General features: G+C 37.0%; 7 protein-coding genes and 1 long non-coding RNA gene across 15 annotated transcripts; 5 read left to right on the forward strand and 3 right to left on the reverse strand.

Moving 5' to 3' along the window:
- Positions 1 to 857: 857 nt before the first annotated feature.
- LOC108816052 (cytosolic sulfotransferase 18-like) lies at positions 858 to 2,232 on the forward strand. The gene has a single exon (XM_018588619.2). It carries the CDS (start codon positions 1,027 to 1,029, stop codon positions 2,056 to 2,058), a length of 1,032 nt encoding a protein of 343 aa, XP_018444121.1. The 5' UTR covers positions 858 to 1,026; the 3' UTR covers positions 2,059 to 2,232.
- A 568-nt stretch (positions 2,233 to 2,800) lies between these two features.
- On the forward strand, positions 2,801 to 4,024 carry LOC108816407 (cytosolic sulfotransferase 18-like). Its single transcript, XM_018588982.2, has one exon. It carries the CDS (start codon positions 2,866 to 2,868, stop codon positions 3,898 to 3,900), a length of 1,035 nt encoding a protein of 344 aa, XP_018444484.1. The 5' UTR covers positions 2,801 to 2,865; the 3' UTR covers positions 3,901 to 4,024.
- A 532-nt stretch (positions 4,025 to 4,556) lies between these two features.
- Positions 4,557 to 6,602, forward strand: LOC108816227 (uncharacterized). 8 transcript variants are annotated; one of them, XR_001943808.2, is made up of 6 exons: positions 4,557 to 4,905; positions 5,051 to 5,094; positions 5,283 to 5,428; positions 5,513 to 5,624; positions 5,785 to 6,151; positions 6,239 to 6,602. XR_001943808.2 is itself a non-coding variant. In XM_018588797.2 (6 exons), exons 2-6 carry the CDS (start codon positions 5,074 to 5,076, stop codon positions 6,161 to 6,163), a joined length of 405 nt encoding a protein of 134 aa, XP_018444299.1. In that variant the 5' UTR covers positions 4,557 to 4,905; positions 5,051 to 5,073; the 3' UTR covers positions 6,164 to 6,602. The 8 variants fall into 8 exon arrangements, 5 of the variants coding, with proteins under 5 accessions (XP_018444299.1, XP_056846665.1, XP_056846667.1 ...); XR_008936690.1 differs by having other exon boundaries at positions 5,839 to 6,151; XM_018588797.2 differs by having other exon boundaries at positions 5,785 to 5,898; positions 6,152 to 6,602.
- A 251-nt stretch (positions 6,603 to 6,853) lies between these two features.
- On the forward strand, positions 6,854 to 8,423 carry LOC108815833 (uncharacterized). Its single transcript, XM_018588346.2, has 2 exons — positions 6,854 to 7,842; positions 8,134 to 8,423. Exons 1-2 carry the CDS (start codon positions 7,029 to 7,031, stop codon positions 8,397 to 8,399), a joined length of 1,080 nt encoding a protein of 359 aa, XP_018443848.2. The 5' UTR covers positions 6,854 to 7,028; the 3' UTR covers positions 8,400 to 8,423.
- Positions 8,424 to 11,606: 3,183 nt separating this feature from the next.
- On the forward strand, positions 11,607 to 12,212 carry LOC130497611 (uncharacterized). Its single transcript, XR_008936613.1, has 2 exons — positions 11,607 to 11,834; positions 11,981 to 12,212. It is a non-coding gene; the product is annotated as an uncharacterized LOC130497611 (long non-coding RNA).
- A 215-nt stretch (positions 12,213 to 12,427) lies between these two features.
- Positions 12,428 to 14,312, reverse strand: LOC108817080 (receptor-like protein 15). The gene has a single exon (XM_018589682.2). It carries the CDS (start codon positions 13,298 to 13,300, stop codon positions 12,659 to 12,661), a length of 642 nt encoding a protein of 213 aa, XP_018445184.1. The 5' UTR covers positions 13,301 to 14,312; the 3' UTR covers positions 12,428 to 12,658.
- A 4,002-nt stretch (positions 14,313 to 18,314) lies between these two features.
- On the reverse strand, positions 18,315 to 20,674 carry LOC108817079 (receptor-like protein 15). The gene is made up of 3 exons (XM_018589681.2): positions 20,060 to 20,674; positions 19,709 to 19,783; positions 18,315 to 19,613 (listed from the first exon to the last, which is right to left on the reverse strand). Exons 1-3 carry the CDS (start codon positions 20,595 to 20,597, stop codon positions 19,138 to 19,140), a joined length of 1,089 nt encoding a protein of 362 aa, XP_018445183.1. The 5' UTR covers positions 20,598 to 20,674; the 3' UTR covers positions 18,315 to 19,137.
- Positions 18,420 to 18,959, reverse strand: LOC108815422 (putative receptor-like protein 16). Its single transcript, XM_018588030.1, has one exon. The coding sequence runs from the start codon at positions 18,957 to 18,959 to the stop codon at positions 18,420 to 18,422; it is 540 nt and encodes a 179-aa protein (XP_018443532.1).
- Positions 20,675 to 22,381: the final 1,707 nt, after the last annotated feature.

Consider the following 22,381-nt stretch of genomic DNA (forward strand, 5'->3'; position numbering starts at 1 on the left):
ATAGCATAGATTAAACAACAATAAGAATATATATTTTATGGTAATAATTAATTTTATAAATATAAATTATAGGATGATTCAAAATATATTAACAAATGAAAATAAAATATTAACCAATTGACAATTTTGTTCTTTTGTAAAATTTATACATGTAGGCATGAGACTTCATAATATCATCGTTATATTAATTAATTTAATTTAGAATCCGACACTTTAGTTTACTTTTTATTTCATTCTAAACACAATATATCTTAATTTATAAATAATCATCCTAAAATATATTTACATATGTAAGACTACCAACCAACCTAAATAAAAATTTAAAAAAATCAAAATTTTAATATATTTAGAATAAAAATATTATAATTGAATTTAAAGAAATAAATGCAAACTAATATATCCAAATAATAACTAAATCAACTGTAAAAATAACAAAACTGACAATGTATAATATATCTAAAATCATATGTCTAAGTAATATAGATTATGCATACAATTATAAATTAATATAAAATTAAATGTAAATAGCAATTAATTATTATAATATATTTACTTTATAAATATTTATATCCGTGCATGAGCACGGGAAATCACCTAGTAAAACTTTAACAAAGAAAAAGAAAGAATGTTGTCGAAAACAAAACTATCGGCTAAAAGAAAATTATTTGAAGTTACTGTATGTTGGCGCCATTGATGTAGATGCTGCGTCATTAACGTAATCAGATCAAGATCATGATCCGGTCCTCTGTGCAAACACATGAAGCATGTGGTTAGTGGTTAGTGGCCAGTCTATTTTTATATTATCTTTTAGTGAAAGCAGGTATTATAAAATGAAATATACTACTAATAATGATTTTGATATAACGAGAAAACGAAAAACTAGAAAGCAAACGTTTTTTTTTTACGTCTGCTTTTTTTTTGACCTCTGAAAACAAATGTTAATGTCCCTATCGTGGCTTTTAATATAAAAAGCCCGCTCTGGTCCGTTCTTGTTCGAGCAACGACCATCTCCTCCAATCTTCTCCAATGGCAACAGAAACCGTAGCGGACACAACCGTGCAAAACCATGACGAGACCGAGTCAACAGAGTTCGAGAAGAATCGGAAACGGTACCAAGACTTGATCTCCACGTTGCCTCACGTGGAAGGATGGAGGCCGAAATCTCCCCTAATTTCATACGCTGGTCATTGGTGGATACAGCCTTTCCTTGAAGGTTCCCTTTACGCGCAAGAGTTCTTCCAAGCGCGACCCAATGACTTCCTCGTGTGTAGCTACCCAAAAACAGGTTCTACTTGGCTCAAATCACTAACATTCGCAATAGCCAATCGGTCTCGCTTCAGCGACTCCACGAACCCTCTCATCACACATAACCCTCACGAGCTTATTCCTTTCATTGAGATCGAGTTCCCTTTGTTCCCTCACATTGATGTTCTCCAAGACCAAGGGAACACTCTGTTCTCAACTCATATGCCGCACGATTTCTTACCCGACTCGGTTGTGAAATCGGGTTGTAAGATGGTTTACATCTGGAGAGACCCAAAAGACACTTTCATCTCCTTTTGGAGTTTCATCCAAAAGCAAAGGTCAACTCGTGGTGGCCCGCTCAATAGTCTTGAAGAGTGTTTTGATATGTTCTGTCAAGGTATTTCTGGAGAAGGTCCTTATCTTGATCACGTCTTAGGTTATTGGAAAGCTCACCAAGAGAATCCTGAAAAGATTTTGTTCCTTAAGTACGAGACTGTGAGGGCTGATCCTTTGCCTTATGTGAAGAGATTGGCTGAGTTCATGGGTTATGGATTCACAGCGGAGGAAGAGAAGAATCGGGTTGTCGAGAAAGTTGTAAATCTCTGCAGCTTCGACACAATGAAGAATCTTGAAGCTAACAAAAGAAATAAGGAGAGAGAAGATCATCCTTCTCCATATACAAACGACATGTATTTCAGGAAAGGAAAGACCGGAGATTGGGAAAATTATCTGACTGCAGACATGGCAGCTCGTATGGATGGGATAATGGAAGAGAAATTCAAGGGTACTGGTTTGCTTGAAAATGGTAAATGATCTACTTCTTGTTCCGGGGGGGACTGATCCTTTGTGTGCTTGTTTTAAGCATAAATTTTCTCATTACGTTTATTTTGATCCTATATGTGCTACGTTACATATTGGATGACTAAAATTTGTTTCTGTTTCATTTCTATGTATTATTAATGTGCAAGAATCTACTGGCTTTATTGAGAGAGAAGAGCTTAAAAATTTAAAATGAATCTCTCGTTAACTTAATGAACAATGCACAAGTGATTAAGTATACACAAGTATAATTCGAGTAGACCAAGTAAACCGGGGTATAATAGAGAGTATAGATATACAAATATGGATCACTAATAGGCTCATTTAGTACTTGTAAGTTTATCTTTTAACAGTGTTACAAAAAAAAAGTTTATCTTTCAACATTTTACGAACGAAAAAGGATTAAAATACATAATCCGCGCTAGGCTAATCAAAATTAGCTTCATCAAAGAATCAAAATACTCATAAATGTTTCACGTGGCTAATCAAAATTAGCTTCATTAACGTAATCAGATCAAGATCCGGTCCTCGGTACAAGCAAATGAAGCATGTGGTTAGTGGCCAGTCTATATTTATTATACTAGTCTTTTTAGTGAAAGCAGGTAGTAATTTTGATTAGTATAACGACAAAAGGAACAACTAGAAAGCAAACGTCTCTTTTTTTACCTCTGAGAACAAATGTTGATGTCCCTACCGTGGCTTATAATATAAAAAGCCCGCTCTGATCCAATCTTGTTCGAACAACGACCATCTCTCACAGATCAAAAACACATCTCCTCCAATCTTCTTCCTCTGTCTCCAATGGCAACAAAAACCGTAACCGACACTACCGTGCCAAACCATGACGAGACCGAGAAAGAGGCAACAGAGTTCGAGAAGCATCGGAAACGGTACCAAGACCTGATCTCCACGTTGCCTCACGTGAAAGGCTGGAGGCCCAAAGCTCCCTTTATCAAGTACTGTGGTCACTGGTGGATACAGCCTATCCTTGAAGGTTCTCTTTACGCACGAGAGTTCTTCCAAGCTCGACCTAGTGACTTCCTCGTCTGTAGCTACCCGAAGACAGGTACCACTTGGCTCAAATCACTAACATTCGCAATAGCCAATCGATCTCGCTTCGAAGATTCCACAAACCCTCTCCTCAAACGTAACCCTCACGAGCTTGTTCCTTTCATTGAGATCGAGTTCCCTCTGTTCCCTCACATTGATGTTCTCCAAGACAAAGGGAACACTCTGTTTGCAACTCATTTGCCACATGAGTTATTACCTGATTCGGTCGTGAAGTCGGGTTGTAAGATGGTTTACATATGGAGAGACCCAAAGGACACCTTCATCTCCGTGTGGCATTTCTACCAAAAGAATAGGTCAGAAAGTGGCTCGCTCAATGGTCTTGAGGAGTGTTTTGATATGTTCTGCCAAGGTATTTCCGGGGAAGGTCCTTATCTTGATCATGTCTTAGGTTATTGGAAAGCTCACCAAGAGAATCCAGATACGATTTTGTTCCTTAAGTACGAGACTGTGAGAGCTGATCCTTTGCCTTATGTGACGAGATTGGCTGAGTTCATGGGTTATGGGTTCACAGCTGAGGAAGAGAAGAATGGGGTTGTTGAGAAAGTTGTAAATCTTTGCAGCTTCGAGACAATGAAGAATCTTGAAGCTAACAAAGGAGATAAGGAGAGAGAAGACCATCCTTCTACTTATGTAAACAGCGCGTTTTTTAGGAAAGGAAAGATCGGAGACTGGGAGAATTATCTGACTCAAGACATGGCAGCTCGTATGGATGGGATAATGGAAGAGAAATTCAAGGGTACTGGTTTGCTTGAAAATTGTAAATGAGCTAGTTCTTGTTCGGGGTGAAATGACTCATCCTTTGTATGCTTTTGTTTAAAGCATATTATGTTTACTTTGATCCTATATATACTATGTTATATATTGTATGAATAAAATTTGTTTCTGGTTTCATTTCTATGTATTATCAATAGGAAGAAAGAATTGGCTTTGCATTATATGGTTAATCATTAATTATTGTAGGTTCTAATTATCGCTGTAATTAGAAATGAATCTGCAAGACTGTAACCTGTATGCTAATATCGCTGCCATCATGAACACGTTACCCATGGCACCATCGAACATCGTGGCCAAATCGGCGTACTCATAAATGTTTCACGTTGGGTAAACAAAATTAGCTTCATTATTAAAAACGTAATCAGATCCAGATCAGGTCCTCGGTACAAGCACATGAATCATGAAGCTACTAGCCTGTCTACTTTTAAACTATGTTTGTAATGAAAGCTGCTATTATAAAAGAATGAAATATAGTCATTAGGATCTAACAATACTAAAAGTTTTAAAACTAGAGCTATGAAGGTGTCCACATCAGCAAACTAAATCAGCCAATCAGAAGAAGATTTTTCAGCCACGTCACTAATGTGCGATGTCTCTGTTCGTCTCCCTTGCCGTCCAAAATATTAACGCAATCCTAAACCCGATTCGCCATACATAACGTATTCCTCCATCAGTTACATTTATGAACGTGTTTTACCACTGCAAAACTTAATGGCATCAAAACTATTCATCTCCCCCAGTCTCCACGTATATATAGTCCCACCGATCCTAGACCTAATCACTTGATAATAAACTAATGCATCACTGCTTCCATGGATATCAAGAAGCCGATTACGAGCCCAAAGTTACCAGAGAAATCCACCACCAAAGCATTTCCAAATCCTAGATGAAAGCTCCCGCAAAATCAACCACCACTTGCACGGCTGATTTAAGGATCACCGGTTCCACCTATTCCGTGGATACTAAGAAGGATATTTCCACCTCCAAGTTTTGCTGGTGAGATCTATGTAATGAAATATCAAAAACCACTAGAATGTTTTTTCTGTTGTTGTTCTAATATTTGTTTTCTCAATAGCTCCATTCATCTATTTGATTAGTAATTAATTTGTTTCTCTTATCCATCACACGATCTGAAATACAGCATCTTATCACAACAAAATAGCTATGCTCTGGCATTTCATACAGGTATAAATCACACTGATATTGTAGAGGCTTAGTGTTGGAATTGATTTTGTTAATCGGCTAACTTTTGAAAACCTTTTTGTTTATATAAACGAAGCACACAACTGGAAATTATAATTCATTACTTTTTCCTTTCATTGACTCTAGTATCTAGCATTAGTTGTTAATGTGCCTCTTATATTGGATTTTAGGATCAAGACTTGCAATTAATAAGAGAAGCTAAGTGGAGACAGGAGATGTCGGAACGAGAAGCCACTTCGGTGAGCAAGACATTCAAGCATCCACGGTTGATGGTATTTCATGGGGCATGGAGGAAGATGCTACTGAGGAAAGAGAGGTAATGATTGTTGTTGTATCTGTTAGTGTTAAAACTTAATTGTCAAATCAATCTTTATGAATTCTGACTTAGTTTTATCTTCAGTTGTCTAAACATGAAGTATGGTGTTGAAGAAATCATGTGGCAAATGTATACAGGAGAACTCTCACCAGAGCAAGAAAAAACTATTGAGGAGATATTGAAAGGGTTGGTTAAGGTTAGTTGTTTTTCATTTCCAATATTTCACTCCTTAGCTTGTGTAGTTTGTAGATTGTTCCAACTCTTCTTCACTCATAAATACAATTTCTGATATTTTATTAATTGATAGCCTACTCCAATTTTTCCGCATCTTTATATGAAAATTAACTTCTAAGTAGATTGGCCATATGAAGAAAGAAATTGCTCCTACTTTAGCTAAATATATTTCTCAGAGTGAGTGGAGAAATGAGAGCAACAAACGCAGATCGCATAATGAGCAGAGAATCGCCAAGGTAACCTTTGATGTTGATTTTTGTGAAGTAGCAGCTTGGTCCATATGACTCTTCGATTTTTATTACAGGATCCTTTGTCTGGCCTCGAATCTCTTTTAAGCATGAATCGCATATTATATCTGATTCTCTTTTAACTTTCCATTTCTAGAATTTATATGATAGCTAACTTTCGACTTATACCTTATGTTTTCTGGTACTGCATGCCCGGTGATCCATGCTTGGTTTCTAAACATATATTCAATCGTCTTTGAAGGTAATGAATTAGCGAAATTGATGAGGAAAGCTACAAAGAGCTTTTCTATTAACTTCCAACCTAACCCCACTATGACCCCATTATCAGCAAAGTTCTTGGAAACGGAGTGCTAAGGAGAGCTGTTCAAACGCTTACAAGGGTAATGGATTTACCGCCCCGCCTCTCCAAATGCAACATGGGTGTGATTAGGTTGAAGCATTGGCTGCGGGAACCTGCCAAACTCAAACTCCTAACCGTCCATGATCATACAAATACAAGAGCTTACACGCATTGCGATCAAGAGAACAACAAGAACACACCTCTGACGTTGCAGCATCTTCATTTGTAGCTCCACCCTATTTTTTTGTAAACAAATTATTGATGGTTAGTTATGTGTTTTGTTCCCATTAACTTTGCGAATCTGTTATAATTGTTTGTAACAACAACAAAAATAATCATGTGAACGTTATGATTTAACCAGCTAATTACGACGCGAAACTCTGACATTTGTTAAAAAAAAATTTGTCACGGCCAACATGAGCATGTAATAATAGAGATTCTATTTCTCTTTCTAGACCATTGAAAATTAGTCTTCAATCACTATATTACCATGGATTGGTTTGCAAATATTTATTTATTTTAAAAATTAAATGATAAATTTTGAATTTTAAAATTATTTTATTTCTGTAAAATCACATTTTAGTGTAGATCTTATATAGACACGGAGTCCAAGACAGCCGCATCTGAAGCTTCCTCCGCCATGACGGCCGCATCTGAAGCTTCCTCCGCCATGAAGATCTCTCCCTCGTGCAGCTCCTTCTCCTCCTGAAAGTTGTGGGCTCGTCCTCCGCCGTCACCACCCACACCGCGTGAAGTCCTCTTCGATCTCTTTGTTTCCATGGAGTCTCTATTTGCTGTCTCAGTTTCTGCTTCCCCACCGCCCTCAGAGCCACCAGATCCGGACCTCGATGTAGCTTTTCCGGTGGAACCTCCTCCCCCTCCAGTCCCTCCCGACCCTCCGCCGGTTGTCTATCTTTCCGTTTCTACTGTGTTTATTGCTTCTTTGGCCGCTGTAACTCCCGTTGTCCGCTTCTCTGGGGATTCCTGGAGGGCTTCTTCAAACGGCACCGCTGTTCACTTTGTTCCCTACCGCTGCGTCTCTCCTCCACCTTGCTTGAGATCTGATAGAAACAGCTCGCTAACCATAGATCTGCACCGGAAATCCCATCTCATCCCACCGCAGCCACTTCCCGTTCCCTCCATCCCCGATGCTTTAGATTTATGCTTTTTTAACACCGATGTTCGTGGGATTCCACACCTAACACGGGTTATAGATCTGGTTCTTTGTCGATTTGAAAGCTTGTATTCACACCGCTCCTACTCCATATCTGCCGCCGTCAAGCTCACCTACGATTCTGGTGGTCGGATATATCTCGGTGAGGATTCTCCCCGTGTTATATGTACCCTTCCGCTGCTCGTTATCCATATCACACCGTATTTGAAGGGTGAACCTCTACCGGACTCATCCGCCGCCTCGTCCACTCTCGGCTGTCTCGTCTCCTCAGACTCTGAGTCCTTCTCTGTCCGACGGAGACCGACCCAGTCCAAACACGAGATGGGCTTCATCAAATCCTATTTGGACTTGGCAAACCCAACATGGCTCACATGCCCCCATCTCCTGCTACTTGTTTCACAGCCCATTTCAAAGTGGGGTGGTTTAGTCTTCTTGAGTAACCCGCTAAAAGTATTCGGTGGATTCACCTTTATTTTTACCGAAACTGATTTGCACTCAATGCTTCATTTCTCTTGTACGAAGAATTTAATTGATGTTCATTTACTGGTGGATTCATCAGGCTCTTTTTCATTTTCATCATCTCTAGCATCCTTTTTCTTGGAGAAGCGAACCATATTACCACTCCTCTCATCTTTGAGAAATGTTTCCCCTCCAAACACTAAATGGAGTTGTGTATCTTTATCCATAACCATTTTGTCATCTTGTGTAGCGGTCCGTTTGGGGCCTGAAGATGCAACGGATATTGTCTCGATGATATTCCGAGGTGCGGATTGGATCTTAACGTCACGATTCAAAGTGACTAAATCTCAAGTCTCCGGCGCTGTCGTGATACTTGTTTCGACGCACTCGAGCATTGCTTCGAGTTCGCTGTCATTCTATCTTAGAGGTTTCTCTACTTTTATGTTGTATGTTTTTGTGTTAGTCTTTGTTGGAGTTTGGTTAAATTCCCTCTTTATTTGTAGTTCGAATGTTTGAAGTTTTAATGGAAGTTGTGTTTCAAAAAAAAAGTGTAGATCTTATATAAAAATTGTTTATGAAGGTTTTGATTTACGCATCTCTACAATAAAGACTAAGGTTATTAGTGTTGTATGTATATTGTTATAGCTAACAAGAATTTTTTTTTTGTCATCTATTGAAACAGATTCAGACTGACTATGTGAACCACTCAAGTAACTCTGCATCCACCTAACAAGAATATATATGAGATATTTTGCTTAAAAATCCATAAAATAATTGTGAAAATGTTAAGAAAATGTTAAAGAAACTCTTATTTTTTTCATTTTTGTTTAAAGTATGGAAGTTTGTCAATCAAAGATGTAGTTGCTAAATGTCATGGCCTAAGTTTTGTCCTATAAACATCATTTATCAAAGTATCAAACCATTATTGTAAACATCGTTAACTCATATAGATCTCGAGAAACCATATAGGTTCTCTAAATAAATAAGAACTTGATTTTTTTTGTAAAACATTTATTGATTATAAAGACAAAATGTTTTTTTACCATTATGATTAACAATTTATTTTCATGAGAAACGAAATATGTAAAATATAGGATCATATGGTTTATAATTAAAGTTTAATTAGGTGTTTATTCATTTCGCATTCTCACGTTATTGCTAACCATCCCATATATATTTTGAATATTTAAAGTATATAACAAATTATTTTCAAACAAGATTTATATTAATATAACATGACCATATTATATATATTAAAGACAGAAAAAATGTCTAATAACACGGGCGTAGCCCGGAAAAATCTCTAGTTCATTTGAAAAGCGAAACAAACAATCATTTATGTTTATATAAACATTATACTAATTTATCTATAAATTTATTAATTTATGATATTAATGAGATTATGTTTTTATCTAAAAGTTTTTAGAATTTTACTATCTTATTATTTTATTAAAATATGTTGTATTTTTACACTGATTCAACTTGAAACCAAAAATATATTAATGTATAATATTTATTAGTTAATCAAATATCCATTTATAGAATTTTCAATGTATTTACGGAAATAATCGATATGCTAATGTTTCAATTTTTATTTGGTACTTATAATATATATAATATACCGTTGACAAGTCCAGTTCACTAAAGAACTGCCAAAAGTGCGGTATCTATTAACACAATGTTTTATATGAATATAATAATATTAGTTCAAATTCTGCTAAAATTTGGACCATATATAATATAAGTAAGAAATTTGATTGTAATATCATGTGCAATATTCGTAACGATTAACTAATAAATATGAAACAGTATCATATCGATTATTTCCGTAAATACATTGAAAATTTCTATAAATGAATAATTCGTAACGATTTTTATTTGGTACTTATAATATATAATGGGAGTGATTGGTTCAGCTTTATCTTTCTACTTTAACTTTATTTATTTTTAAATCATTAAACTTTATCAATCATGTTGTAGTTTATTTTTGTTAGTCAAAGCATACAACAAATTAATATCTATCTTATTAAAACAGAAACATTATGTTGGACTTAACATTTATTTTGTAAGTTTTTTAAATTAAATACACCTTTATACTTTATAGTTAAACATACATTAAGTCACTAATGTTATTTCTTTATACTACTATCTATGTTTCCAAACAATATACTTATTTCTTTATACTACTATCAATGTTTCCAAACAATATATTTTTATATACTACTATCAATGTTTCCAAATAATACAATAATTAATCTTAGTTATTTTATATCTATCATTTTCTCTTTAAAATTTTGTAGAAACATCATAATTTCATAAATTGCAAAATAGTGAACTTTAAAAATTTCGATTATAAGATTACAAATTATGAAACTATTACAATTTAAATCCAATTAGATTACATATCGGTCATCCATCAATTCAATCGGTTAAGTCTCGGGTTTTAGTGATTTTTTAATATGAATATTTTAAAAACATAAATTGAATTGTCAGATCTCCGGATTAACCGGTATAATCACAATCGGGTTGAATTTAAAAAATACTGATTTAAATGCAAAAATATTTTAAATACACACTCTTTAAAAATAACCAAAATATTTGTTAAATTATTAGTGAATTTTTCATCGTAAAATATCCCGCGCTTCAAAAGCGCGGGTCAAAATCTAGTTAACTTTTACAAATCATGCTTTAGATTTATTTTCAAAGCTACAACAAGAAATCTAAAGCAAATTTTTTTCTTATGTATTTTAGGCAAAAAATCTACATCCTTGTTTTATAGGCTGTAGAAACTTTAAAATGAGAAAAAACTATTTATGATATCAAATAAATTAGATAATCATAATAAAAACATTTATAAATTACTTAATTTTGGGTGTTTTCAAAACTGCTGAAATATTTTAAATAACATAAAATATTATTTATATCACATTTTAAATAACAGTAAACTTTGATAATTTATAATAATCATTAATCTAAATTATTTTAATTAATAATGTTGTTGATAAAAAATTCATCATAAAATATCCCGCGGTTTTAAACCGCGGGTCAAAATCTAGTTTTATTTTAAAATATCTACAACATATAACATACAGCTATAACAAATTTAACTACAGCAAAAATTTCTGTAAAAAAATTTACAGTAACAGCTTTACAGTTACAACTAACTTACCTACAGCTAAACTTTTACAGCTAAATTTTTACAGTCACAGTTGAACCAATCACGTCAAATATACCGTTGACAAGTCCAGTTCACTAAAGAACTGCCAAAGGTGCGGTATCTATTAACACAATGTTTTATATGAATATAATAATATTAGTTCAAATTCTGCTAAATTTGGACCATATATAAGTAAGAAATTTGATTGTAATATCATGTGCAAAATTCCTAACAATTTCCACGAACAATCAAACTCGTAACGAATACAACCATGACAAACTATGAACAGTTTAACCTGAAATATTCAAAATCCAAAATTCTTGCATCCGTAAATATCCGGCCATATTCATGGAACATTATTTTAGTCAAGTCTTTATTTGAATATTCGGAAGAAGTGATACATAGTTGATGGGGAAAATAGCAAGGAACATGCCGAAGACCTACCTTTCTAACAAAGTTCAAGGCGAAGACTTTTAATTGACAATGCGTTCTAAGAATGAGGTTTTTTCCCTGAATCAATAAAAAAAAGAAACTCATTGATTTGATTAAACCGCGTTCTTGTATGAGACGAAGCCGTTGAAGTTTGACACTTCAACTTTATTTGTCCACTATACGGTTGATTTTGTTTGCTGCGATCTATATATACCCACTAATGGTCGAGACGTGATAGAAGAACTACAAAACAATGACAATGAAGAAAACGATACAAACGTTTCTTCTTTTAAGTTTGGTTCATATACTTCTATGTGCATCTTTTCAGGTTGGTGTGACAGAGGCTAGATTCCGGCACCTAGGTCAGTGTCTCGATATTCCGAAAATATTTATCACAGTTATAGTTTAGTAAGTTTTTATTTTACATAAATCCTTTCATTTCTGCGTCCTTTTTAATCAGTCTTTTTGGTGAGTTGATTGTCTAAAGAAATGGTTAATGTGTTAAAAGGTGTTGGTGCTGGAAGACAAATGATAGCTGTAGGAGCTCCCCCATCTCCTGAAGATGGACATGGCCGGTTCTGATCACAGCTAGAAGAAACATTTGTTTTGGTCTCTAAATTTTAGAAAGCTATTATACATGGATTTCATAGTCCCAAAATTGTCGAATTTTTATATCAATTCTACTAAAACTGGATCATGACCAGTTAATAAAGGTCTGGTCCAATAATTTATTTCAGTTATTTACGGTTTTACAAAAACTAACGTAGAAGACTTCTTTATCTCTCATTAGCTAGAAAATTAATAAGCTTGAACGTTTTTAACCTCATAATTGTCACCAATTAAGTTATGAATTTTATTTAGGAGCCTCAATATTGACTAATAGACATTATCAATTAACAAGAAAATGTTAAAAAATCTTTATAATTTTAGAAAAAAATGAAAGTTTATTAACCGTTGATATAGATGATTTCCATAGAAGTCTTTTGGCAGACTACTAGGAAATCTTCAAAATTTTTTTTTTTTTAATTTAAAATTTACAAAAGAAGACTTCTTTGAATCCTTCTTTTGTAAATAGCAGCTTGCTTTTTTTTTTCAAAAACAATTTCGAAAATACCAAAAAAAAATCCCGGGTAAGTCGTCTAGATAAACATGTTAGTTTTACATTTAATCGGATTGTGTCAGAAATTTAACATTTACTGGAGAACCAAAATCTGCTCCAAGGGGAATCAAAAGACAGTGATGCGAATAGTCCAATAAGTACTGTCACGTAGGTTGCAGCAGAACTCCAGTAGAAAATTACCATGTCGATTTGACCATCATCGTCCTTCACTCCATTATCCAATGCTTGAGAGGTTCCACCGTTACAGCTTGTGTTGGTTGGTTGTCCACAGAGGAAAAGATTTCCTAAGTAGCTTTGTGTTTCAAACGTGTTAAACTGTTTTCCCTGTGGAATGGCTCCTGACAAGTTGTTGAATGAGACGTTGAAGACCGCTAGACTGCTTAGCTCTGTTAGCTGTGGTGGGATCATGCCACGTAATCTGTTGAAAGAAAGATCAAGGCTTTCCAAATTCTTTATACCTGAAAAGGTCGCTGGTACCACTCCTGATAAGTAGTTGTGAGAAAGATTGAGAGCTCTTAGTTTCAGAAGATCTCCAAGCCCTGAAGGGATCTCACCGGTGAGCTCATTTTCCGAGAGATCGAGTCCATACAAGTAGTTGAGAATTCCTCCTCTGTATGCATCATACCTATGTTTTGTTGCAAATTCAATATCATACGGAGTGTCTGACAGGTAGGCCATTCTAAACGGATCCGAAATATACACCGACATTTTCAAACTCAAATAGCTAAAAGAATCTGTGGAACTGGAGTCACCAGGAGCAACGACAGCAACTCCGAAACTATAGCCGTACGGTGCATCCTCTTTCCCTAAACCAAGTGATGTGTTGCTAAGACATGAAGGTATGGACCCATTTAAACTGTTGTCAGCTAGATCAAGTAGGTGGATGTTGCTGAGGCCACACAGCTGGCGAGGAATACGGCCTGTTAAATTATTCCCCCGGAGTAGAAGGATGCTGGTGGTTTGCGTGTTGATGAACTCCGGAATACTCCCTGATAATCTGTTGTTTCTGAGATCCAGTACTACGACATTTGATAGTATTGGGGATATATGTTAAGATAACTACTCATATGTTGATAAGTCTGTATATGTCGTTAAGATAAGGGTGAATCTTCTTGTTAATATTGAGATCACATCGATTCTCAGGTTGTATAAATACTTAGCCATTGGCTTTCTAATGAGATAACACAATTACGGTATACAAATCTACATGGTATCAGAGCAGAAGATCCTCAAACTCTGATCTTCTGTTCTTTTCATAGAGAGTCATGGCTGATCTCACAGTTGCAACGAAGAAGGATGAAGCGACATCAAGCTCGCCTTACACGTTGTATGGTTCCGACAATCCAGGAGCCAAGATTTGCTCTGTTGAGTTAAACGGAGTGAATTACAATGAATGGTCGTCAGAGATGGTTAATGCTCTGCAGGCCAAGCGTAAATTGGGTTTCATTAAGGGAACTCTGAAGAAGCCGGAAGAGACGAGTCCAGATCTGGACAACTGGCTGACTGTGAACTCAATGATAGTGGGTTGGATTCGAGCCTCCATTGAACCGAAGGTGAGAACCACAGTGACGTATATCACAGAAGCGTATCAGTTGTGGGAAAAACTGAAACAGAGGTTTTCCGTGGGGAACACAGTACGTGTTCATCAGATCAAAGCTCAGCTTGCTGCGTGTCGACAAGAAGGGCAGTCCGTTTTGGACTATTTTGGTAAACTCTCGACGTTGTGGGAAGAGCTGCAAGTGTATCAACCGATCCATGTCTGTACGTGTGGAGCGGCTGCAGCTATCTCTAAGGAGAGAGAGCATGAGAAAATTCACCAGTTCGTAATGGGTTTGGATGAATCACGTTTTGGAAGCATATCAACAAGCGTGATTGGTCTAGATCCGTTACCTTCGCTTGGAGAAATTTACAGTAAAATGGTGAGAGAAGAACAGAGGTTGGCGTCTGCAAGAGGTCGTGATCAGCAGCAGGAGGCAGTGGGCTTTGTGGCTCGTCAGGACTCCGCGTCTACACGACGAGATGCTCCTTCTAGTGATTCTTCCTCAAGCAAAGGAGACAACTCGATCTTGCGTTCACGCACCATCTGCTCTCACTGTGGTCGCACAGGTCATGAGAAGCGTGACTGTTGGCAAATCGTGGGGTTTCCTGATTGGTACAATGAACGAAGTGGTGGTCGTGGACAGGGAACCGGTAACAGAGGAAGGGGACGTGGCGCGAGTAATCGAGGACGTGGTCAGGCTAATGTTGCTCAAGCTACAAGTTTCAACTCTTCCGTTCCAGAACTGTCACCAGATCAGTGGAAAGTGCTCACACAGATGATACAGGAGAAGGCTTCCATTGGTCCTGACAAGCTGGCTGGTAAGAGAACTTTGGGTGATGTCATTCTCGATACAGGTGCTTCGCACCATATGACGGGAAACGCAGATATGTTGACTGATATTGAGATGATCCCACCGTGTTCCATTTTCTTTGCTGATGGGAACAGAACTTTTGCAGTCAAGATGGGAACTTTCACTTTGTCTGATAAGATAAAGTTGCAGCGAGTGTTGTTTGTTCCAGACATGAACTGCACTTTGATATCAGTTGCAAAACTGTTAAAACAAACCAATTGTTTTGCTACCTTTACTGATACAATCTGTGTTTTGCAGGACCGTTTTTCGAGGACCCTGATTGGAGCCGGTGAGGAACGTGATGGTGTGTATTACTTTACGGATTTGGTCTCAGCGAAGAGTCATCGGGCAGTCGGAGGTTCTGATCATGTCTTGTGGCATCAGCGTCTGGGTCATCCGTCGTTTTCAGTGTTTTCAGATTTGTCTTTTGTTTCTAAACCTGCTAGCTCCAGTCCGTGTGACACTTGTTTTCGAGCTAAGCAAACTCGTGAAGTTTTTTATGAAAGTATGAATAAAACGAAAGATTGTTTTTCTCTCATTCATGTTGATCTTTGGGGTCCTTACCGAGTTCATTCATCCTGTGGAGCTGTTTACTTTCTAACAATTGTCGACGACTTCTCTAGGGCCGTTTGGACGTTTCTTCTGTTGGAAAAGTCACAAGTCCAACAAGTGCTAAAGAATTTCTTGGCATATACAGAGAAACAGTTCAACAAGCCTGTAAGAATGATACGCAGCGACAATGGAACAGAATTCATGGTACTCTCGTCATTCTTTAAAGAAAAGGGTATCGTTCATCAAACTTCTTGTGTTAACACTCCTCAACAAAATGGTCGTGTGGAGAGAAAACACAGACACATTCTTAATGTGGCACGAGCTTTGTTGTTTCAAGCATCACTTCCAGTCAAATTTTGGGGAGAAGCAGTTCTCACAGCGGCTTACTTGATCAACAGAACTCCGTCTTCGGTGCTTAATGGTCGCACACCGTATGAAGTTCTTCATGGCGCTAAACCAGACTACAAAGTCTTGAAGGTCTTTGGTTCGGCGTGTTATGTACACAAAGCTTCTCGCAGTAAGGATAAGTTTGGTCCGCGCAGTCGCTTGTGTGTATTCATTGGTTACCCTTTTGGCAAAAAGGGATGGAAGGTTTATGACATGGATAGCAAAAAGTTCATCATCTCACGAGACGTCGTGTTTCGCGAAGACATCTTTCCTTTTGCTGACTTGAAGTCTCCTCCTGCAGTTCGTCCTGCAGATAACATTGTGAGTGATGATGATGATTGGATTGTTACACAGTTAGGCGAAAGGGGGAGTACTGATACTCACACTACACCAGTTGACAAAGAAACAGAGCACTCTGTTCCGGTTAGTTCTCCAGTCTCTGAGACAGTCCCTGCAGTTTCTCCTCCCATTTCTGAGTCGCTTCCTGCTCAAGACACCTCTTTGTCACCAGTGGCCTCAACTTCTACTCCGACATCCTCCTCATCTCCAATCACAACGCCTGCTCCTATTGAGACAGGTGCATCTGAAACACTTGGTAGAGGTCATCGGGAGAAGACAAAACCAGTCACTCTTCAAGACTATCTTCTCTACAATGCAACGGCTGGATCGGAAAGTAATACACACTATTTCGTCTCTTCCTCCTCCACATTAGAGTCTTCGTCTTCGGTCTCAGGTAACTGCTTGTACCCTCTGTCTGATTACATTTCTGACGAGCAGTTTTCTACGAACCATCGTGCGTTTTTGACAGCTATCACAAATTCCACTGAACCAAAGAACTTCAAAGATGCTATGCAACTAGAAGTGTGGCGCAAGGCAGTTGGCAAAGAAGTCGTAGCTCTTGAGGACAGTGGAACTTGGGATATCACAGACTTACCATCTGGGAAAGAAGCAATTGGCTGTCTCTGGATTTTTAAAATCCAGTACAACGCGGATGGTACAATCGAGAGGTATAAAGCTCGGTTAGTTGTTAATGGCAAAAGTCAGATTGAAGGGGAGGATTATAAAGAAACTTTTGCACCAGTTGTTAAGATGACAACAGTTCGATCTTTATTAAGACTTGTTGCAGCAAAACAATGGGAAGTCTATCAAATGGATGTTCAGAATGCCTTTCTTCATGGTGATCTAGAAGAAGAAGTATACATGAAATTGCCTCCGGGTTTCAGACATTCTCATCCTAACAAAGTATGTAAACTGCGCAAGTCCTTGTATGGTTTGAAACAGGCTCCCAGATGTTGGTTCAAGAAGCTTTCTGATGCCTTAATACGATTCGGTTTCATCCAGTCTTATGAAGATTACTCACTCTTCTCTTATGAACGCAGTGGTGTGGAGCTTAGAGTCCTTGTTTATGTCGATGACCTGCTCATCTGTGGCAACAATGCTCGTATGTTACAAAGTTTCAAGGAGTACTTGTGCAAGTGCTTTGCCATGAAAGACTTGGGCAAGTTAAAATACTTTCTTGGGATCGAAGTTAGCAGAGGTCCTGAAGGTATTTTCTTGTCGCAACGCAAGTACACGCTTGATATTGTTGCAGACACGGGTTACCTTGGTTCCAAACCAGTGTCAACTCCTATCGAGCAAGGCCACAATCTCGCTAAGTCTGAGGCTCCACTACTCACTGATCCAACCAAATATCGTCGTCTGTTGGGTCGTTTGATCTATCTACTGAATACACGTCCTGAGCTATGTTATTCTGTTCATTTACTCTCCCAGTTCATGCAAGCGCCGACAGAGGAACACTGGTCTGCTGCACTCAGAGTAGTTCGATATTTGAAAGGATCTCCAGGGCAAGGAATTCTTCTATCATCAAGAAATGACCTCACACTTACAGTCTATTGCGATGCAGATTGGAGTGGGTGTCCATTGTCTCGTCGTTCCTTGAGTGCTTGTGTAGTTATGCTTGGTGGTTCTCCTATTGCGTGGAAAACAAAGAAGCAAGACACGGTTGCCATGTCGTCAGCCTAATATCGTTCGATGGCGGTGGCTTTGAAAGAGACTAAATGGATACGACGTCTACTCAAAGAACTTGGTGTAGAACAGCATGAGCCGACGCGTTTCTTTTGTGACAGTAAAGCTGCCATTCATATAGCAGCCAATCCTGTTTTCCACGAACGCACGAAGCACCTGGAACGTGACTGTCATTCAGTTCGAGATGCTGTCAAAGCTGGTCTGATCGTCACTCAGCACATCACTTCCGCTTCTCAAGTTGCAGACATTTTGACAAAGGCTCTCGGGCGCGTACCGTTTCAGACTATTATGTCCAAGTTGGGTGTTGTTAATCCACACGCTCCAACTTGAGGGGGAGTATTGGGGATATATGTTAAGATAACTACTCATATGTTGATAAGTCTGTATATGTCGTTAAGATAAGGGTGAATCTTCTTGTTAATATTGAGATCACATCGATTCTCAGGTTGTATAAATACTTAGCCATTGGCTTTCTAATGAGATAACACAATTACGGTATACAAATCTACAGATAGCAACGTGTCTGGAATAGGCCCTGATAAGTTGTTGTCTTGCAGGTATAACACCACCGGAGTCCTGAAACTGAGTTCTCGAGGTAAGCCTCCAGATAAACGGTTTGCGGAGAGATCCAACAGCCGGAGGCTGAATATGTTGAACAAGGAAGTAGGTATTTCACCTTCCAACATATTGTTAGAGAGCTGTAATGCGCCTAGGAACTGGTTTATTCCCAACCAGCTTGGAATAACACCTGTGAGATTGTTGTATGAAACGTCAAGCATATACAACGATCTCAGTCTCCTCAAACCTTGTCCAATTGTTCCCGTGAACTGATTGTTATCCATAGACAGCTGAGATACACGAGTGAAGTTTGTTGATTCTGGAAACACCTCTCCACTTAGTTTGTTATGTGAAAGCTTCAGGATTGACAAGGAATAACAACCCTCTACGAAACTTCTTGGTAGCTTCCCGCCAAAACTGTTGTGAGATATATCAAGATTATTAATACTCTTCATGTTACCCAGAGAAGATGGCAGGCTTCCTTGAAAACCGTTATCTGAGATATTAAGAGACAGTAGACGAGGAAGTATCCACCCAATATTCTCAGGTAATAGATGGTCGAATTTATTAACCGAGAGATCAAGGAACAGCAGATTATGTTCTGATTTTGGCAGCTGGAAGCTTGTCAAATAGTTATCCCTGAGAAGCAACACGTCGAGTTGCCAACAGCCAGGATGGGAACTGTCCAGATATATTGTTGTCGGAGAGATCAACAAGGCGCAAATCCTTTTGGTGTAGGAGAAAATGAGGAAGCTTCTCCAAGTTGCAAGACCATAGTGCAATGGCGTTCAACTGAAATTTTGGCTTCCAAGAACCTTCTGAAACCACTTGGAATGAGTTGGATCTTGAATTAACTCCAAACACCTTAAGCATTGAGAGGTTGGCCAGTGACTCGAGGGAGAAGAAGCCTTCAAAGTTGTTATCGAACAACGAAAAGTACTCAAGGGATTCAAGGTTAGCGAGAGAAGATGGTAGCTTCCCAGTCATTTGATTCGATGAGAGATCAAGAACTCTAAGTCCAGTCAAGACAGTTAAACATAAGGGAAATTCACCTACAAGATTGTTTTGACTGAGATCGAGCTCTTGCAGATTTTTCAGTTTGCAAATGCCTACAGTAATCAAATGCAAGACCTTAATTCACACAATCAAAGGTGAATTTCACCCCCAACTTGAATGGAAAAGTTAAAGATATGAACAGACTTACCTTGCAATTCCATTGAGCCAGAAAATCCATTACCACTTAAATCCAAAAATTTCAGCTTCACCAAAGGGGAAAGCTCTGCGACAAGAAAAAGCCACACAAAGGTAAACGCCTTTATTAACGTACATGGTTTTCGCAATCATGATTCAAACCAAATAAAAAATGTTATATGCAGCAGTTAAAAAAGAATTATACTCAGGTCTTATATCCAATATTTCACATCTATAAGTTCTTAAAGGGGTTCCAGCAAACATAAGAATGATTTAAAACAAAGTAGCTTATAACTAGAGACATTCTAAGAAAGATACACGAGCAAGAAATAAGCCATGCTAGTTACAAATTAAAAACACACACCTTTAGCAGGAAAAGGGCTATTCATGTTGTTTCCCTGAAGAAGCAGAGTCGTAAGTGATGTAGCAGCATTAAGAAAAGCAAAGATGCTGCTGTTGAATTTATTTGACGAGAGATCAAGAATCTCAAGGTTTCTTAATCTACTGAGGCTTTTATAAACTTCCGCACCATCAAAGAAACCACCAAATTTGGACTCTGATAAGTCTAGACTCTGAACTTCTTCAAAGGGATGCAGCAAAGAAAGATTTAGGAGAGAACTCTCTTTGAGGTTTAGTCCACGAATTGAAAGCTCGAGTATCCGCCCGCTTGTAGAGTTGCATTTAACACGCTCCCATTGACAGCAATCGCTCGTGGTGTCATTGGTCCAAGTAGGGAGAACAGGTTCGGATTGCCCTCCTTCAGTAGTTGAGATCAAGAATTTTTTGAGGTCCAACAAAGCGTTCCTTTCTTTCAAAATACAGCTTTTGTATCCATGTAGCTGCCCCAACAGTAGTATCATCACCCATATCAAGTATTGTTTTAAGAAAAGCTTTCCTTCCATTGCAAATAAGGTAATAAAAGCAAACGAAAATGAACTCCAATGTTGGTTCAATGCAAACACCTCTACGGTTATAAAAATTCAACAAGAAAAGGTAGAAAAGGTCAAAATCTCTGTTGATGAAATGACATTAAAGTCATGAAACATACGTAACTGAGTAATCGCTATCGTTTACTTTGAAAGTTTGAATGGTGTAGTAAGACAAGTCAAGGTCTTTGTAGAAAACACTCGTAACAAATACGACAAGGATATAGATCTTTTTCTAAATAGCAGGTTGCTAGAATTTTTTTTTGTTGTTAAAGAAAATGTCTTTCCGGACGCTTTTTGCAAGACTTAATACAGTGAAATTAATCAATAAATGATTACCGAACCTATACATGTGCGTGCATACACCGAATACCAAAGATCAAACAAAACCTGATGCATCTCGAGTGTCTTAAATCCCTTACCTTTTCGTTTAGAATTTTTTTTTTAGACAAGTATGAATTTCTATAGGAAAAGGAAAATAAAGTTTTGAAATGCCTATCAATAAGGATCTAAGAGTTTTAAAATTATTCATTCACACATGAATAATAAACCATAAAAAAGAAACCATAAACGAAATTTGTCTCAATAACTTTTGATCATTATTTTCTTTAAATTTAATTTGCATTTGTTCATAACAGAACCGGACCAAAAAATTGAACCCACAACCGACAAATAATCAAAAGGTTTATAACTCTTTTGAACCGAAAAACTAGAACTAGATCAAAAACTAAACTAGTATCCAAATATCTAAAATATAGATTATATACTTCAAAATATTAATCATATTTATTTTTTAAATTGACAAATATTTTTCAAATACTACTTATAAACCGAATTATCCAAAAAATCGAATTATCCGAATATTTTTTTATCTAAATTATTTTAAATTATCTATATTATCCAAAAAGCCAAATATCCAATTATTTTTTAGTAAAATATTTAAATTTATCCGAATTATCTTAAACATATAATCCAAAAAACTGATCATTTTTACCTGAATTATCAAAATTTATCCAAAAACAGAGCCAAACAAAAATGGAAATTGAATTGAAAATTTAAAGAATATTAGACAGCTCCTAACATTTTTATCAAAACCGAACTGAAAAGCAAAGTAAATTACTAATCAGAACCAAAAACCCTCCAAAATAAACCGAAACCATACCGAAAAACCAAATGCTCAGGCTACTAAAAAGTTTTAACATCGATGAACTATCACCAGACTTGAGAAAAGCCAAACAGGACATGGAATTTGATGATGTGATTCTTGCTTTAGTATACACAAATTTAATCGGGATTTAATCTGCAATCACTATATTCAGATCCTATGATCTAAGCCATTGATACATGATCGATGCGAACGCACATGGCCAATAATATCAGGGAGGTCCACAGATTTTGCAACTTATGCAAATTTATTCTTCAACTAGTGATATTCCGGCGCTACACGCCGGGTTCGTATGTTATACTTGTACATAAATTTATGAATTATTATATGGTTTTAACAAATAAAATATGTTAAATATGAAAATAAAAATATATTAAAAATAATATTTTTAATAGTGGTTAGTGACCGTAGTGCATGACTTTGTTTGAAGTTATTTAGTTCAAAGTGGAATAACATAAGTGGTTGTTACTAATCAATTTAATAAAAATAGAATAAAAAGCCGATAGTCATAACAAAATTAATTTAGTTGAAATTTAAACATAAAACAAAGTTGATGTTTTATATACATAACATACTTATATTATTAATTATTAAA

The sequence above is a fragment of the Raphanus sativus genome, chromosome 7, assembly GCF_000801105.2.
Source record: "Raphanus sativus cultivar WK10039 chromosome 7, ASM80110v3, whole genome shotgun sequence".
Taxonomy (NCBI): domain Eukaryota; kingdom Viridiplantae; phylum Streptophyta; class Magnoliopsida; order Brassicales; family Brassicaceae; genus Raphanus; species Raphanus sativus.

What these genes read in the sequence shown, in the direction of transcription:
- LOC108816052 (XM_018588619.2), top strand. Translation starts at nt 1,027, where the DNA reads ATGGCAACAGAAACCGTAGCGGACACAACCGTGCAAAACCATGACGAG.
- LOC108816407 (XM_018588982.2), top strand. Translation starts at nt 2,866, where the DNA reads ATGGCAACAAAAACCGTAACCGACACTACCGTGCCAAACCATGACGAG.
- LOC108816227 (XM_018588796.2), top strand. Translation starts at nt 5,074, where the DNA reads ATGCTCTGGCATTTCATACAG. An exon ending in TGCTCTGGCATTTCATACAG is followed by an intron (nt 5,095 to 5,282) that starts GTATAAATCACA and finishes ATTGGATTTTAG; the next exon opens with GATCAAGACTTGCAATTAAT. An exon ending in ATGCTACTGAGGAAAGAGAG is followed by an intron (nt 5,429 to 5,512) that starts GTAATGATTGTT and finishes TTTTATCTTCAG; the next exon opens with TTGTCTAAACATGAAGTATG.
- LOC108815833 (XM_018588346.2), top strand. Translation starts at nt 7,029, where the DNA reads ATGGAGTCTCTATTTGCTGTCTCAGTTTCTGCTTCCCCACCGCCCTCA. An exon ending in ACAGCCCATTTCAAAGTGGG is followed by an intron (nt 7,843 to 8,133) that starts GTGGTTTAGTCT and finishes CATCTTGTGTAG; the next exon opens with CGGTCCGTTTGGGGCCTGAA.
- LOC108817080 (XM_018589682.2), bottom strand. Translation starts at nt 13,300, where the DNA reads ATGTCGGTGTATATTTCGGATCCGTTTAGAATGGCCTACCTGTCAGAC.
- LOC108815422 (XM_018588030.1), bottom strand. Translation starts at nt 18,959, where the DNA reads ATGAAGAGTATTAATAATCTTGATATATCTCACAACAGTTTTGGCGGG.
- LOC108817079 (XM_018589681.2), bottom strand. Translation starts at nt 20,597, where the DNA reads ATGGAAGGAAAGCTTTTCTTAAAACAATACTTGATATGGGTGATGATA. An exon ending in TAGCCCTTTTCCTGCTAAAG is followed by an intron (nt 19,784 to 20,059) that starts GTGTGTGTTTTT and finishes TTCTTGTCGCAG; the next exon opens with AGCTTTCCCCTTTGGTGAAG. An exon ending in TGGCTCAATGGAATTGCAAG is followed by an intron (nt 19,614 to 19,708) that starts GTAAGTCTGTTC and finishes TGATTACTGTAG; the next exon opens with GCATTTGCAAACTGAAAAAT.